This window comes from Vollenhovia emeryi, unplaced genomic scaffold (genome assembly GCF_000949405.1).
Source record: "Vollenhovia emeryi isolate VEMERY1.0 unplaced genomic scaffold, V.emery_V1.0 DF939147.1, whole genome shotgun sequence".
In the NCBI taxonomy this organism is placed as follows: Eukaryota; Metazoa; Arthropoda; class Insecta; order Hymenoptera; family Formicidae; genus Vollenhovia; species Vollenhovia emeryi.
The window spans coordinates 841,192-858,104 of NW_011967219.1; the positions used below are offsets into that span (position 1 = coordinate 841,192).

Below are 16,913 nucleotides of genomic sequence, written 5' to 3' on the forward strand. Positions count from 1 at the left end.
ATCTTGGAGCATCAGATACCGGACGCCCCCACGTTGGAAGAGTTCGAGTGCCTGCTCGGAGAATCGCCCACCAATTATCCCAAGGGCGAGGCTGTCGAGGATATAGAGAGCGAGTTGCATTCCGCCGCTATCGATACAGATGTTTATGAAAAGCAGGCCGCCGAGAGGGCGGCCCATGAGAGGAAGTACAGTCAGCAGGTTGAAGCCACAGACGAGGGGCATGAATTGACAGTACGGCACTTAATATTTATTGATATTCGTAGAGAGTACTTCTGAAGACGAGATTATATAAAATATTTTTCAGGTGCTGTTGTTAGCTGAAGACTCTCACGATGAGATCGACGCCGTCCGACCTTGCCCGGTGTCCGATAGCACTTTGGATGACGAGATAGATGAGGTGGAAGCAGGCGTTTCCACAACTCAGCTGATAGACGTATCGACTGTCCCGGAGGAAACCAGTCAAACGGTCCGAGAGTCCGAGGATGTGATTGAGGTGAAGACTCCGTGTCAGAGGAGCCTGTCGAAGGAGGCGGAAGTTGCAGAAGTTAAAAAAGATACGGCGAGCGCGTTCAAGGATGTCAAACCGTTCACGGAGCAGCAGCTGGCGTCCTTGTATCACAATCAGGAGCTGATGTTGGTAGATGCTTTTGTGGCAGAGTTTACGGAGACGCAGCTGAGGTGCGCGCCGCTGAGGCAGCAACACAGGCTGCACGAGCTGCTGATGTGCTATCTCAGGGTGCGAAATCACCTGATCGCAAACTCATATGAATTGGAGCGTTTGAAGAAAAGCTGCCGGGAGACGCAGAAGCTGATTTGGTCCCTGAAGACGATGTCGGAGATAGAGAACGGCGAGTGCCAGGATGGCAACCCCGTCACTGCCACCCACGAATATATGGTCGCCCTTTTCAATCAGCAAGCCCTGGTGACGCTCTCCAGGACGCTGTCGGCCATCAAGGACACCCTGCACGATAGCCAGGCGTTGTATTGCTACGAAGCGGAGTCGTTGCGCCTGCAGATCGAGCATTACGTGCAAAGAGTCACTAGGAGCTTCAACGTGAGTTCTATCAAAACTGTCATTGGAATGTCAGCTACCTGGAAATTCATTTCTTTGAAGTTGAAATAATTGCGCTCAAACTGATTCAAACCAAATTAAAGAAAATTGGGCTGAGCAACATGTGCAGGGAGATTCAATAATCTTATAATCTACGCTTCACTCTGATTCTTCGCGCAGCTGAAAACTTATTTAAATCGTTTTTCTGTTTTCAGGAATTTGCCAATCTCTCGCAAACTGCCCCAGCAAATCTTTTACCAGAGCAGTCGCCATCCCAAACAGCTCCGCAGCTGGTCGAGCTTAGGATGTGCGTAACCGTTCTGTTCAACTTCCAGCGCCGAATTCTCAAGGACGGCAAATTCGTCACGGACACCCGAGAGTGGCTGTCGAAGCTGGTGGCGGTGCTGTTGAGGGTCGCCACCTGGCAGGATCATTTGTTTCTATTGAACCATATACTGCGATGCCCCGGCGGCGTGATGAACTGGGCCAAATCCTTCGTACAAGTGCCAGTTCCCCCGAAAGTCTCGGGATTGACTTCCTCACCATTTAACGATCCATACCTCGATCACATGATTGCCACTTTCGCAGTGATCCTGCTGCCGATCAAGGATCGAGACAAGTTCTTGGAGCAGGTAGGTGGAGGAGGTTGTTCGAAGAAAAATCGATAGGATTCTTTAACTTCTTAAATTGTTCTCACATTCTCGGTTGAATTTGCTACGCAGGTGCAAGTGTCCTTGCAGGACACCACAGGCAGTCCAGGGGATACAGTGTGGGTTATGCTGGACGAAGAGGGCGAAGAGGACGAGGATATCGCCAATGCCGGCGCCAATCTCTCTGAGAGCGACCTGATTTCTCTTCTTCATCAGATTCCGCTGGACAGGCTGTTCGAGCAAGTGCTGTTTGTCCAACGCCAGAACGACAAGTACGAGCAGGAGGAGAAGGCCATCACGGACCATCACATGTTGCGTCTCTTCGCCTTCTACAGCGTGCTCATTAGACTTCTGAAGCAAGGTCTAAAGTCTTACGACTCGCCAAGATATAGGCAATTAGCGAAGAGGCTTAGCGCGTTGATCAGAGACGTTGTTCAGTACGCCAGCGATCAGTGGGAGGCTTTCGACAAGAGCCAAGTATGTAAAATTAGAGTCCGCGGATTTCGAAAATTCTACAAATGAATATTAAGTTAAGCCGTCGAGGGCGTATACTTCTCTCTTTTACCAATTTTGTTTCAGAATTTAAATGAATAATGTATGGTTTTTTCCACAACTTTCTAATTTTCGATGTTGCATATCTCGGTTTAAAAGCAATATTCAATTTCATTCAGATAACCGACGAGTCAATGTTGCTGAAGCTGCAGACTGAATACGATTGTTTCTTCCTGAGAGCGATCCTCTGCATATTCTCGTCACGGCGTCTAGGTGCCTGGCAGTATCTCGCCGCGATACCATACCATATTATATCACCCACTACTCTGTGGCACATCTTCTATATCCTACACACGGACTCCACATCTAGTGACATAGCACCGTCAGACATGTCAGTCTCAGGTAAAACAGTAATATTGTGAAGTACTTTGTACAATTTTCGTAATCTTTTTGGAAAAGTAGATTATTAACAATAATTCGATATCGTAGACTGGGAAACAGAGCTGAGTTATCCTGGGCTTCATAAACAATTCGAGGAGAAGCTAGGCAACATGCCCGGCGACGAGTCCTACTTCCTACTAACAACCTTTGCTAACATGGCCATGGCTAGAGGGAATAAGGACTACGATTTTGTGAGAACAACTACGATTGATCTATTTCAAGTATGTCAAAGTACATATTTAAGTGTAATTTAAATGTCAGATAATTTGCTGTGATAACAATGAGACATTCTATTATACATATGAGTAAGGAAACTTGTAACAATTCATGGCTTACAAATATTTCTGGTTTATTGTAAATTCAACTTTTAATCTTTAAAATTCATCTGTTAAACTTTTGAATGAATTGAATTACAGATTGGATTTCTCAGCGAGAAAACTCAAGAGTCCTGCTCGAAGGACGCGAGGTCACTTTTGTCAAACTTGACAAGCAAATACCCTACTCTTTTGTCCGATATCCTGCAAAAGTTAAGGGACAATTTTGTATCGGTTGGAAAGGTATAACAATTTTGGTTTCATATTATTACGATCTCGTAACTACCCAGTATTTTCTAAATCCTCTTTCAAAGTCCTGTACAATTTTCTCATGTGTTGTTGCTAAATAACTTTATTATATAGAAACGATTTTATTGATATCTCTTAAAAAATTACTTGCCAGAAGTAATATACATAATTATAAAAAATATCTGCAAATAATATTTGTGATAATAATAGACTTATTAAATTAGATTTCCAGATAATGTATATATATTATAATCTTTTCAATGATTTTAGCTGAGTTTGTATTTGTTCACGGAGTTGAAGATAGGAACGTGGGTACCGCAGCAGGAGGACATGGCAATTCTGTCCACCTGGTTGCATCAGCATCCTTTAACTTCATCCGAAAGCCATCTGGCTCGACTGGTTCTTTCACATTTAAATTGGGGCCTTGACACGTGAGTTACTTCGATATTTCTAACATTTTTCGGAAATGCAAGTCTCGAAAAGGATAATAAGAATGTAAAAATATCCCATCATATTATACATAATTTTAAGTTTCTCGAATCTATTTTTTTTTTCTTTATCAATATTTGATCTGATCAAATCCTAGCACACAATTAAATTAAATGTATCTTTTCTGTTTTCTATTTTCAATTACAATTATCAGAATTATAAATCCAACATTAATATATGATCAATCTTTCCTTTACAGAAATGACAATCTGTATCTTCCGATCAATCTGCATCGACAAGTGGCATTGCTGATTGTCGAACTTACAATGAAACATGTGCCCGACACCCCGGTACAGACGGCTTCGTTGTTAGCTGAAAGCATGAAACAAGTAAGTTCTTAAAAAAGAAAGATTGGAGCAGAATTAATTAAAAGGCCACCTTTATTTAAATGTTATTAATTTATATATCAAAATATATGTATTATTAATTAGTTTTCTATATTAGTTACATATTAATATTTTAGAAATTAAAAGCTACTGTATCACCATGTCGTTAACAAACCTGTTTATTAATCATTATTATTATTAATAATAAACGAGAGCTCAAGTTTACGCGTTTTATTTTATTCCAGGTTTCCTCCATAGTGAGACCTCAGAATAGCGAGCAAGCGTTCAGCCTGTGGGCATGGGAGATGATCAATAGACTGAAGCTGCACCAGTTGGACCGATCGGAATCCGTGTGTCAATATACCATTTCGAATCCGGCCGAGGGTCTCTCTTGCGTGCCTAACATGGAATCCGACTTCTTCTTAGAAGTTTTAATGAAAGGAGTACGCGAGAAACAGCCGATCGCCAGTTATGTCTCTGTGTTGATGACTCTGTGGGGTCACTCGGTGCCGCTGATCTGCGTCGAGGGTTTCAGCCAGTTGCAAACCTTGCAGTGCTACTATAAATACGAGCAGGTGCTGATATGCCTGCACCATGTAATACCGTTGTTTCTCGAGTGTCCAGATTCCTTGCTGAAGAACGACAAATTCGTCAGCTTGATCGTTCCGCTCATCAATGCCGACCGCACGTATATGAAGATAGCGAAGAATCTGATCGCCCCGGAATTTCCCGGCCCGATTCTCAAGCAATTTTCGAACATGATCGAATCTCATTTGCATCATTATAAACGGTAGGCACGCAAACGAAATGTATTTTAAAGCGATAAAAAATATAAAAATAAAAACGTTAATATGTTTCATTTTATATGTTTTATATATTTTATATGTATTATATATTTATATAATAAAATGTTTCATATTAGAGAAACTATGTATACATCTCTGTATTGTATGTAATCTATGTAACACTAAATGAACGGATAGAAAATGGAGAGTAATAATTATAGATTGGATAGTTGGAAAATAATAATTATTTCTTTACCGATGATTACAGGTATTGCTTGCATACTCCGGAACGTTTCGTGCACCTATGGCTGAATGTATTGATTCTCGTCCAGGATTGGAACAAAGATCATAACGTAATGTATTTGATGGACAGCATAATCCGTGCGGCGTTCTTTCACTTAGAAGCTAGGGCGATGATGGAGAACATGTTCCAAAATCTCTTCTGCGTAAGTTTTAAGCAGTTGCATATCGTGTATACAGTTTTCTAGAAGTTAGAAAGTTTAACAAAAAGTAGACTTTACATTTTGTTCAAAAAACTAAACAATTGTAATATTTTCTACTATAATAACTATAATTACAATTGTTTTTAATAATATATTAATTTTGTTAGCCTGCTATAGATGGAAGTAACGAGGTACGACGTATAAGAAGCGACATATAATTTATCTAATCTATGTTATTTTTCCAAGTTGATTACATCAATCTATCACATATATACTTACACAAGTAATTAAAACATTTACAGCATTTATAAATTTTATAAAATATTGGTATTACAAATTTCTAATATGCAAAAAATAATTTCTTTTACCCTTTGATTTGCAATAGATATTGTTTTATACACAGTTCAATAATATAAACTTCTGGTTATCACCAAAATATTTATACTGTGGATATGCAATTCATAGAACATATCCAATCGGGCGCCGGGATCATTTGGATCATTTCTGAGCTGGGCAACAGGATCTTCTAGCTCTGCAAGCCTCCTTGGTGGGACCGTTCAGACGATATGGCTCGCTTATCAGATTCTGTCAACAGAGCAACATGATAGGGAGCTTAAGACCGGACTGTGGCGCGAAATCCTGCGAGAACTGTCCATGCAATCCAAGATATCTTTAGACACTGCGCTCAAGGTTCAAAGTCAAGCATATAATTATTAAATGTACTTCAAATATGTAAAGTTATAACTGTTATGAAAATTATTGTAGAGAGCCTGTGCAACAGTGAAGATAACCCCGTTCGGAATAAGCAACCTGGCTATTTATCGTTGGTCCCAGCAAGCCCTTGACACGCCCATGGATCATCCAATTCTGCCTCTCTTGTGGCAAAATTTTTTTAGCTTGTTCCTCGCACGAGCTCCTATCATCCCGGGGTGATGATCATTGTCTTAACAGCAATAATTTTCATAATTTTCACTGCTCAGCTATGATACATTTTTCTTATTTTAAATTGTTCTAGATCAATGGACAAAGGCGGAGTTGGAGAAAAATTTTTTGAGGGGATGATAAATCTTAGTTACTTGAAGAAATTGAAGAAACGATTGCATGAAACGACAGAATATTTCCAAGTGAAGGGAGAAAAGGACACGGACAATGGAAAACCAATCACCGATGAACGGCGCGTGTTCTATCTCAGTGCCGCAAAGTAAGTACATACAGAGATGAAAATATTTTTCTTAAAAATATATCTTATGATTTTTATCGCAGGTTTTATAAAACATTGAGCCTTTGGCTGGAGGAGCCTCGTCTTCAGGAACCGGGACTTTATCTCCCAGCTCTGCCGCCGCAATATATGTCGCAGAGACTAATTTTGCTAATGCAAGGAGATCGAGTGAGTCAATTGCGTCAAGCCTTCAAAGCACGCACGACTTCCTGTAAGAATACCATTAATAATTTCAATTTCCAACTTCCAGAGCCTCTGGCTGGAATATGTCGACTACTGGACAGTGCAACAGAGCCAACTCAAAGCCATTTGCGAGTGGGAGCGCGCGACGTTCCGCGATCTCGATAACCAGTATCAGAGGTTCTCGCAGCCTTCGTCGAACGCCGCAGAATCGGTCGATCCCGTTTGCAGAATCTTCCGCAGGCTGAGCTCCTACGAACCGCCGGTTCCACCGCCATCCTTGAACCGCAATCAGCCGGTGCTGGGCTGCGTATCCAGGGAATGCATCTACAACTCCACTGCCGTTATCGACCTGATCAAGCCACATCTCAAAGTCATTCTTGACTATGCGCAGACCTACAGTCTCATGGTATCCGAGCACACCGCGGCGGACTGCAGCTTCCTCGAACTAGTTCCGACTCTCTACCGGATCTATGAGAACCACGTTACCTTGCACGCTCTCTGCGACCTTGCGCCAACCGGTCAAAGACGCTCTAGATTGGGCACGCCTCCCACGGTGCATTGTGCAGGCCCGGCGATCATCGAGATCACGGTGAAGAATATTAAATATTAAAAAGAGTTATTAATATACCCTTTTATGTGGTAATTTTTATCAGAATCAAAATATTTAAGCTGTTCTTCAGGAAAGTTTTATATTTTACAGGTTGAGGAAGCACATGTAAGCGAAGGCGTGGACCATATGATAACCCAGAACCGGGCCGAGTACGAGAATCTCTTGGTGAAAGCTAGTCAACCGCCACCCAGTAAGGTCACCCTGGGTTGCGTTTTCATTGATCATTTAATCGCGTAAGCAGCTTGATATGTTTTAATCTCAGAATGGTATGGAGGATTGATATATATATAACTTCCTGTTTTACTCATTAAAATTATCAATAGTAACAAAACAAATTGTACGATTATACTTTTTAATTCTCGCCTATTTTCATTCTTCAGAATGTTGGAGCACGAGTTAATCATTAGTCGCACTAATGAAAATACCGCGGTACTGCGCAAAGTACAAGAGAGCGGAGTCAAGCTGTTCTATCATCTAGTAGAATTTTATACGGAGGAAGCAGCGCTGTGTCCTCCTACGAAACAGCTTATCACTACTTGCTTGGAGAAGCTAGGTCAGGTACATATTATATTTAAAATTTCGATATTTGCCCGTACAAAAAGAGTACGAATATTTCACGTTTATCTACAAATCGTTTTTTATATCATGTATCTAATGAAACAAACGTGGTATAAATAAACTACTAAGTATCAAGTTATGAATTTATGAAATGCGGTGAATCTAAACATAAAAAGGATGGCTGTAGAGATATTTCCTAAGTATTAAGGATTCCCGTTCTGTTCTCAGTTGTTCATCAGCGGCGAGGAAGTTCAGGGTCCGCAATTACTGAGTACTATAATCCAGAGGCCTAATCTCGGAGGTCTGTTGGGACCACACTTTACTCCCGTCGCCGGAGGAGCCTCCACATTCTTGCAGATGTATCAAACCGTTGTGGACCTGTCCACCGGGTCCAATGTCGACTTGTGCTTCGTATTGCTTTCAAAGGTAAATATAATTAAATTATCATTTTCGATTACCACTGAATTATTATTGTCTCTGTTGCAGTTTGACGTCGGCAGTTGGTTGAACTATCGCCGGCCGCGATTGAGCGAGAGATCTACCTTCATAGATCTAGTTTCCAGGGCGTTGTGCAACATAGGCTTGAATCCCGAAGAAGAAAAACTGATGCTGCATGAAGTGAGTATTTGCATCAAAGTACGGATCTGATAAATTAGATGGAAATTTAATAAGATTAGAAACAATGTTACATTTATTTCGGATAAAATGATAATTATCGTTGACGCAGCTGTTTCGAAACCATCTACGACTCATTCTCCTGCACGAATTTCCCGAGCACTATGGTGAGGTATTGAGCGCGGTGTTGAGAGGATCCGAGAGCCAGAACTTGTCTCTGGACGTGTGGCGTGACTTGTTGGGAGCTCTCAGCGGCAAACCGAGGAACATTGCACCCTCCCAGAATCCTCTTAAAATCAGAGACGAAATCAGACATTACGCTACGGAGCAGAGACTGCTGTCTCGCCAAGAGGTCGGAATCTGCAATTCTACTTTGTTATTGAAAGTGATTATGCGTGTACAATGTTACTTTACTGCTTCGTTTTACATAATAATAAAACGAAACCTTGCATCCATGGTTCTATATTACTTTTGCAATTTTAGATGCACGATACCGCTGTACTTCTAAGCCGACACTTCATGAAAGAGAGACTGCAATATGGATTATACGGGCTTTATCCAAAGTACAGAAGCTACAACGAGCCATTGACCATATTTTTGGGTATGGTCGGCCACGCTCTGGTCGTATTGACGTTGCAGGCTGATCGAGGCTCGCTTGCCGATCAATGTAAGCTAATATTTCATTAGAATCTTAAAATTTCAAATATCTCATATAGCCATGTAACTATCTGAATCTAAAAAAAAAAATCTATAAAATTATGACTTTGTTGCATGTTTTCCCAGTATGCGAGAAGATCTGGCCGGTGTTAAGCGAGATGTACGCGCCATGGATCACTCCGTATTGGACGAGAAACCTGCGGGAGCCAACGGCCGCGTGGATCCAGCAATTGACGGATGACAGATCAGTGCTGCTACCGTGGATCATTACCGACGGTCCTTACGCGAATCGTACGATGACGATGTTCGCCGAGTGCGTTCGTTTCATCATCGACACCATGCCGGCATCCAGCAAGATTCTCAGCTTCGTATGGCAATTTTACGTGACCAACTATGCTCACGCATCCGTCAAGGACCATGTGCTGAATGTTGTACATGGTAACTTGTTATCTCTTCCTTGGGATCGCTTCTGCCCTGCCATCAATGATGTCGAGTTAATGATCAGGGTCATTGATCAGTATCTGCCGGACTGCCATTTGTTCCTCGGCAGCATCTTCACGTGGATCAACTGGTCTGCCTGGGTCAACGAGTTAGCCACACAGTCGCTGCCGGTCGCCGCCAGGATGCACGTTTGTCTGTTAAACTTGCTAGTGAAGCTGTCCAATGAACCAAACGTCAGGCAGGTAAGAGAGAAGAGAATAACTCGAAAACTCGGGTGATGAGGTACAATTTGAAAAAGTAAGGGAATCAAATTTTCAAGATTGGGAAGAATAGAAATTTCGAAGATATAAATTCACTAAAGTATTCACTGACTCAGATAGATGAACCTTTAGCTAATGGAATCAATGTTTCAGAACGAGAAGGCGGTGCAGCTAGTCGTGGAAGCCGAGAGCTTCTCTTGGCACTTGATCGACGCCGCGGCGTACGACCAAGTGATTAATTGGCACGTGATGAGCTGCGATCCTAGAGTGATCCTATGCTTGGGCAAGGACCAGACTCATCCTATCGATGCAGCCATCAACAAGTGAGCCTAATTCATAATGTTTATTCGCAACATAACAATTAATACCACGTCAAATATAAAAACAATTTGATATACAGCTTGCTGAAGATAGCAGCAGCCTATGATCCTACGGTGAAGCACTTCCATCCTACCACCCTGAAGAAGAGACAGATGTACGTGCGTTCCTCGATGAAGTTACTGATCAGCTGCACCACGAGGCACAAGTCCCTTCTTTCGACCAATAGCAAAGCGTTCACCAACACGTTGTCGCGAATGCTGGACGAAATGGAAATCGTTATCACCAACAGTGAGTGTTCGTGTCTCAAAACTAATCAATCCAATAGTCTAGCTTGCTCTGTCTAAATACCGTGAAGAGCCCTAGCGTCTAAAACCCTTTTTTCTTCAACTTGTTGCTGTAATATTAATTTTTTTCTACTCAGCTGTCTCTGAGTCGCAACAGGTCGCCGAGGCTGGTCTGCTAATCACTGAGCTTTTGCACTCGATCAACCAGAGCGGAGCGATGGTCGATCACCTTCGCACCAGTTGGACGACATGGTTGCTAGAACGAACTGCTAGCAGCCCGGTTCTGATGGGAGTGTTAAGAGTGATCGGAATGGCAGTCGCTTCCTCGTCCACTCTAGGTCACCTCATGGAGGCTGCCTTGGAGGCTTATTTCAAATACAGCAGTAAGCAATTGATCGACTGTTCTCGCGTGTAACGTTTCTACTCCATTTTATGCGTTAGATTTTAACTGATTTTTTTATAATTTATTACTATATTTTCTTTGTCAGTAACGGAAGACGTTCGACCTACGTGGGCGACAGTATTGATGATTCTACAGTCCGTAGTACCGCGTCAGCCGCCATTAGAGTCCGTGCTGGTGTCGGAGGGAAGATTGCTAGCCCTTTACTCCGTATTACTGAAGAGACTTCCGTCCTGCAGAGACATCCGGGAGGAAGGCATGCTTCTGATTAATTTAGTGGACTGGATTAATGCCATTAAAACCACGTGAGTGTTTCTGAAGTATAACCAAAATGAAATTCTGAATGAAATTTACATTGATAACGAATTCTGAATGAAATTTACATTAATAACGAATTTCATTTATCCAGAGATATCGTAGAGGAGAAACTGCCTTTGCTGTGGGCGAAAGCGTGCGAGCTAGCCTACAGACAGTGTCAGTATAGTGAGAACACAGTGATCGCTGCCAGAGCCTTGAAGGGATTAGCACGAGCGTTAATAACAGTAGCGGACGATGCGGGGCAAGGATGGGGTATCCTGGGAGCCATAGGACTAAGAAAAGGCTCTCAACTCACCGTACGGTAAGCTACGACGATATAATTGCTATAAAGTAGATTTGTATTCTCTTCACGCTCTTAGCAGCTTTGATTGCTGATTTTCAGGTGCAAGTTCCTGAGCCGTGCCATAGCCGTCTACTGCCTGGCGCAATTACCAGAATCCAAGTCCGATCAGCAATTAGTGAGATACACTCCACACTCGCCCGGTGTTGCACCTTCGAGATCGAACGATCCGGACACGATGGAGATTCGTCCTAGCGTAGAGGCTGTGAAAGCGATGCAGAATCTGGAGGGGCTCCTGATAAACAAGCAGTATGCAGACCTGCGGGGAGATGTGGAAAGGGCTATTAGACTCATCAGGGATTCTGCCAATTCTCTTCACAATGCTGTAGAAATCGTTGGCGCACTCACCACGGAGCTCTACAATCAAAGATATCTGCATGTGCTGACAGAGTGATACTAGTTTTATTTAGATTTAGAGCGACGGGTTGACAAAAACGAATCGTTTCAAAGCGTGATATAGGTATATGACCTCGTAAGACACTCTCGATCGTAAGTCGAATTTTCAGTCGTTGTATCTTTCAAGATTTCCAAGCGTTTCTAACTTCTCGTAATTTATTTTAATGTTCAAGAATTTTCAAGATTTGCAAAGATTTTAAAAAATCGATACTGAGTATTTTAAGGAAATTCTGTGATTTAATCACTTAAAAGCTTGCTAAATTAAATGCCCATTATCACGTAAATTTCACCAAATGACGCGTTTAAATTGAATGCTATAACTCGTATCGATTCTAAAGATTGAGGTTGCATTGTGATTATTCATTTATATATTACAATCATATCCCGATCTCTGAAGATGTACAATCATAATGTAATTTTAATCTTAAATTTAATCGCGTAATATGAACTTAGGATAAGTCGCGTATCTTTTGCCTTATTGTTTAAATTTTTTTATATTTGCACCGATCTAGTCACGAAGTACTTTTTTTAATTTGAGACTTTGTAAAACTTAGCATGCATTCAATTTAAACGATCACGTAGATAGTTATGTCGATAGTATAATTAAAATTAGATTTAAGGACGCAATTGTTGTCACATTTAATGTGAACTTAATTGTGTATTCGACTCGCATCATCGATGCTTTGGTACCTGCGTACATAAATTCTGTGTTGAACCAATGAAATATTTGATTTATATTTACATATCACATTAGGATTCTGATAATGTCATTAACTTACAAACACGACTATAATTCATCATAATTTCGTTGCTAACATCGCATGAAATCATTCAAGAGCAGTAGCTATCAAGAAATCGTTAACGAATAAAGAGTTGATTATTAAATTAATGAATTCTTCAAGTCAAGTCGTCATGAAACTACTTACTACAAATTAACGCAAGGCTTACCTTTACAAGATACCTTAAAATTGATATTACAAGGTTTATAAACAATTTTCGTTATATTAACTTACAGATAATTGCAATATTTTGTCGAAATTTTAGAATATCTTAAGTTCGAAAAATCCATAATACCAGAATTCTTTACCTAATATTATCTCATAAAAAATGTTATTAAGTTTTACTTATTGCTACAAGAGACAGTCCAAAAATTTAATTTTCGCAATTCATAGGTTTTAAAGATTCGCAGGACCATCTTCAACATTATGACCTTAATCTAACGGAGTTGAAAACAAACTATGTCCGATTACAAACTTCATTTAAAATTGACAAGTCTCTTTGTTCCTTAAAATCCAATTATCATAACTATTATACTTTTAAAACGCTACGACGTGCATCCCGTAGCAGTTGCGAGGTCTCGCCGAGCGGGTACTCGATCAGCTCGCACCCGAAGTGATCGCTGAAAGCGTTCTTGAAAATCGGCAACACATCAGAGACAGTAACGTCCATGTTCAGCTCCTTAGAGATGCTGGTCACGCCTTTGCCTTCGATGCCGCATGGCACGATATGGTCGAACCACTTGAGATCGGTGTTGCAATTAAGCGCGAGACCATGGGTGGTGACGTAACGGCTGCCATGGATGCCTATGGCACAGATCTTGCGATCGCCGACCCAGACCCCAGTGTCCGGTGAGGTCTCGGCCTTGATGCCGAATTCGGCGCATACGCGGATCACCATACGTTCCACTTCGTGCACGTACCACCTGACGCTGGTGTGGAACTGCTTCAGATCGAGCACCGGATAGGCCACCAGCTGGCCGGGTCCGTGGAAAGTGATCAGCCCGCCGCGATTTGTCCTCCAGAATTCTGCACCGAGGCTCCTCAGCTTCCTCTCCTCTTCCTCCGTGTATCCCTTGTTCCTTATTCCTACCGTGTACACAGGCTCATGCTCCAAGAGGACTAGCGTGTTTGCCGTTTCGCTCACACGCTTGTGATGGTGATCTGATAAAGTTTTCTGCAATTGTAGACCGACTCCGTACGGCAAGCGGCCAGCCAACAAGACTTTTACCACTCGTGAATGCATCTTGACGACATTCGATGTTAAATTGGATGTTCACAGCCGAGAAGCGAGAATTTCGTTAGATTGAAGGATTCAATCGGTTCTCGACATTCTGATTCTCCTTCTCTATGGCGACAGTTTTCTCGTGAATTGTAGTGTAAAGCAGAAGAGACACCTGCGTATAAAGAAGTTGTTATTTTGACGTAGATGATTCTTTCGCGCTTTTCTTTTCTCTTTCTCATCTTTTCACATTTTTAAATTAATCACGATCTTAATAATCTCACAGCGGCTTCAACGTTCTATTATTTTAATGTTTTCATATTGCTTTTGAAACTACATAATTTTATTGTTAACATCAGTGTCTTTCACCGAACGTACATAAGCATCCGTGGCTGCGTAACTTTTCTGGGCGTCACTGAGGGGTTGCACATGCCACCTGCTCATTCGCACCTTGGGATCTTTGCTGATTTTCTTCTTCAACTAGACATGAAGATTTTGCTCCAGTTTCAATCTCGCCTATCGATTCTCCACAAAACAACGTGCAAAATAAAAATATAATACCAAGTAAGCGGTCAATCTTTCCAAACTCCAACGGCAGGATCGATTCAAGACTTGATTAGCGTAGGGCCCGCAGTCCAGACAATTATTCTCTACCACTTTTTGAGCAGGAAACTCTTTGAAATCTCTCCCGAGCTTCCTCACATCGCTGCAAAATATCAAACGCGTGATTATTGATTACATATTTTTTTTGCTGAACGAAGAAACGCACGCGAAAAGAGCGCGGATAACGCCAAATGAAATTTGTAAAATAATGGAACAATGACTACTGCTGACTATATAGAATAACAGATAACACAATATATTTAAATAAAGAAAATAATATATGTATATATACCGGTAGTTTCGATATTACGGCGCATATGGAATTCATTGGTTCTCGATAGATAAACTGAGTTGAACGCGATAACGCGGAGTCCCTCGTTTGATGCAACTTAATCGCATGTGGAGAACTCGACGCAGCAGGACAGTGACGCGCGCTCGTGATGTCAGTTTTATAGGAAATTATTTTCTCCAAAAAAAAAAGAATAAACAGAATTTCACTCTTTAGTAATTACACTGACTTTTTAATATTGACACCGACGAGCTTGACCTTCGGGTGACACAGGAGTTCGACGAACGCAGCCGGGAGCTTCCTCAGCGAGTAGACGTACAAGAGATAACACACACTGTTGTCCAGGCAAATCTGCGCCAGTGCCGTTTTCCCGCTGCCAGTTTGGAAGCTGAACGGCCACTCCAGATCGAAGCCTACCGGTACGATCTCCCTCTCGCTGCGCCTCACTTCTTGTCTGGAAGGAAGTTTAGAGAGAGAGAGACACGTAAAATATCCACAAGTTACTTGAATAGTTTCGTCTCGAATTTTCTTCGTTTCTATTAGACCCTGCTGCCTTCGTAGATTCTTTCTACCTCGTCGCGCTTCGGAGAAATATTCCGCACTCACATGAGATCGTCACAGATCTGGGCACAGCTGAAGAAGTCGTCAGCGTACTGAATGCGTCCCTTGAAGACAATCGCAGGCAAAGTGTTGACGTCGGGCTCCCTTTCGGGTTTCGGCTGCTCCAACTTCTTCTGCAGAAATCAATAAGTTTTATCTGTAGTGAGATAGAATCGGAGTAATACAACATTAAACATGAAAATAAATGAATACCGGCTCAAATAAGCGGTTTTCGGAGTCAACAATACTTTCTCAAATAAAATGTAGAACGCATTATTTTGTATTTTCTAATAGCGAGAGGCGTGTATACACAATTACACCCATATATTTAAATATTCAAGCCTTTATGAAGTTCACCTTGAAAGTAAGAAAAGTTCCACCTTTTTCTCTTTCAGCGGAAAAATATAAAACAGTGGCCGGGGACAATGTATATCATCCCAGACGAGTGATCGTCAAAGTACAACTAGTGAATCGAATTCAACAGACTATTTTTATGCAACACATAATAGGAACAATAAAATTCACAAAGCTCTGGCGCGAAATCACAATTGTCTCTAAATGATTTTAATTTTTTAATTTGTGTTGCGACATAAGAAATTTGTAGAAATTAAAAATTTCCTCCCTCGTTATATAAGTATACCTACATTATTCCCTTGGCCCATAAACTCGAAAGTACGTACTATTTACCCTTTAACAAGTCGACCCTTATTCTACACAGAAAGCAATCTCCAAATTATTCCCAACCGATGCGTTCAACACGAGTTTAAGTTGGAAAACAGGAAACGCTCCGTTTTCCTTACTCGCACGTTCACGCGAGCTCGAGCCTCTCGTTGCGCCAACGGCCGCCGTCGACCATTCGATCGTCGCAACGCACCTTTAGATGTTGCGGCAGGTTCCGCGGCGAGCGACGCAGTTTCGCGGCTTCCTCGGGCACCTGCAACACCCGTGGATCACGTTCAGGATTACGTGACACGACGAGAAGGGGCACTGGCGCGTAACTAACCTCTTTCCTGCCGAGGCGGGTGGCACGTGTCGTCATCGCGATGGTGGAGAGAAGGCGGGCAGACTCGTCGACGCCGCGGGACGGATCCGCTGTGCGGGAGAATCGGCTTCGGTGTCCGGGATCGCTCGTGGACGCACGCTTCATCCTGTCGCCGGGAGTCCGGTGCCATAATGTCGGCTCGCGAATCCGCGCGCCGGTTTCCCGCCAAATTCATCACCTGGCGAACAGCTGACGCCACGACATGTTTACACGTCAAGCTTTCAGGAGCGGCGGAAGAGGGGGGGGGGGGAAAGGGGGAGAGAGAAGGGGGAAAGCCGTGGAGGGAAAAAGAGATGCCGGTTGTGGGAGGAAAAGATCTACGGAGGTCTCCCTGTAGAAATATTTTACTCAAAATATAGTGAAATGTTCACTGAAATGTATACATATACAGGGTGCTATATATATGTAATACCCGCATCAACGCTTATTGTAGGATAGAGTGGACTAAACTAAGTCGAAAACCTCTACCATTTTGCAATTTTCGCAAAAGTCAGCGAGTTATTAATTATTAAAAATCGCTGTTTTAGGCCGGCCCACTG

The 16,913-nt window shown here is 42.2% G+C and overlaps 3 protein-coding genes across 5 annotated transcripts; 1 reads left to right on the forward strand and 2 right to left on the reverse strand.

Moving 5' to 3' along the window:
* Window positions 1–3: 3 nt before the first annotated feature.
* LOC105566140 (ectopic P granules protein 5 homolog) lies at window positions 4–12,561 on the forward strand (the record flags this gene model as incomplete). Its single annotated transcript, XM_012019911.1, has 30 exons — window positions 4–231; window positions 305–1,054; window positions 1,267–1,683; window positions 1,774–2,178; window positions 2,373–2,595; window positions 2,683–2,855; window positions 3,051–3,191; window positions 3,468–3,628; window positions 3,886–4,015; window positions 4,258–4,802; window positions 5,066–5,243; window positions 5,408–5,431; window positions 5,706–5,930; window positions 6,006–6,169; window positions 6,256–6,441; window positions 6,504–6,627; window positions 6,710–7,231; window positions 7,343–7,485; window positions 7,633–7,810; window positions 8,039–8,236; window positions 8,297–8,428; window positions 8,538–8,777; window positions 8,909–9,092; window positions 9,209–9,765; window positions 9,937–10,106; window positions 10,184–10,392; window positions 10,526–10,771; window positions 10,877–11,093; window positions 11,198–11,407; window positions 11,489–12,561. Coding segments are annotated over 30 exons (7,632 nt in total), but the record flags the coding sequence as incomplete, so codon positions are not given.
* Window positions 11,827–13,886, reverse strand: LOC105566025 (putative lipoyltransferase 2, mitochondrial). Its single transcript, XM_012019708.1, has one exon. The coding sequence runs from the start codon at window positions 13,862–13,864 to the stop codon at window positions 13,151–13,153; it is 714 nt and encodes a 237-aa protein (XP_011875098.1). The 5' UTR covers window positions 13,865–13,886; the 3' UTR covers window positions 11,827–13,150.
* A 22-nt stretch (window positions 13,887–13,908) lies between these two features.
* Window positions 13,909–16,578, reverse strand: LOC105566023 (Werner Syndrome-like exonuclease). 3 transcript variants are annotated; one of them, XM_012019707.1, is made up of 7 exons: window positions 16,336–16,578; window positions 16,207–16,266; window positions 15,339–15,466; window positions 15,052–15,186; window positions 14,402–14,546; window positions 14,219–14,320; window positions 13,909–14,015 (listed from the first exon to the last, which is right to left on the reverse strand). In XM_012019707.1, exons 1-7 carry the CDS (start codon window positions 16,477–16,479, stop codon window positions 13,920–13,922), a joined length of 810 nt encoding a protein of 269 aa, XP_011875097.1. In that variant the 5' UTR covers window positions 16,480–16,578; the 3' UTR covers window positions 13,909–13,919. The 3 variants fall into 3 exon arrangements, with proteins under 3 accessions (XP_011875097.1, XP_011875095.1, XP_011875096.1); XM_012019705.1 differs by having other exon boundaries at window positions 14,962–15,186; XM_012019706.1 differs by lacking the exon at window positions 16,207–16,266 and having other exon boundaries at window positions 14,962–15,186.
* Between the last annotated feature and the right edge of the window lie 335 nt (window positions 16,579–16,913).

Excerpts from the sequence above, each read along its gene's own strand:
- LOC105566025 (XM_012019708.1), bottom strand. The coding sequence starts at position 13,864 with ATGCATTCACGAGTGGTAAAAGTCTTGTTGGCTGGCCGCTTGCCGTAC.
- LOC105566023 (XM_012019705.1), bottom strand. The coding sequence starts at position 16,479 with ATGAAGCGTGCGTCCACGAGCGATCCCGGACACCGAAGCCGATTCTCC. Across the intron at positions 15,187-15,338 it reads CAGATCTGTGACGATCTCAT|ACAAGAAGTGAGGCGCAGCG; the intron begins GTGAGTGCGGAA and ends ACTTCCTTCCAG. Across the intron at positions 14,016-14,218 it reads ACGCAGCCACGGATGCTTAT|GTGTCTCTTCTGCTTTACAC; the intron begins GTACGTTCGGTG and ends CTTTATACGCAG.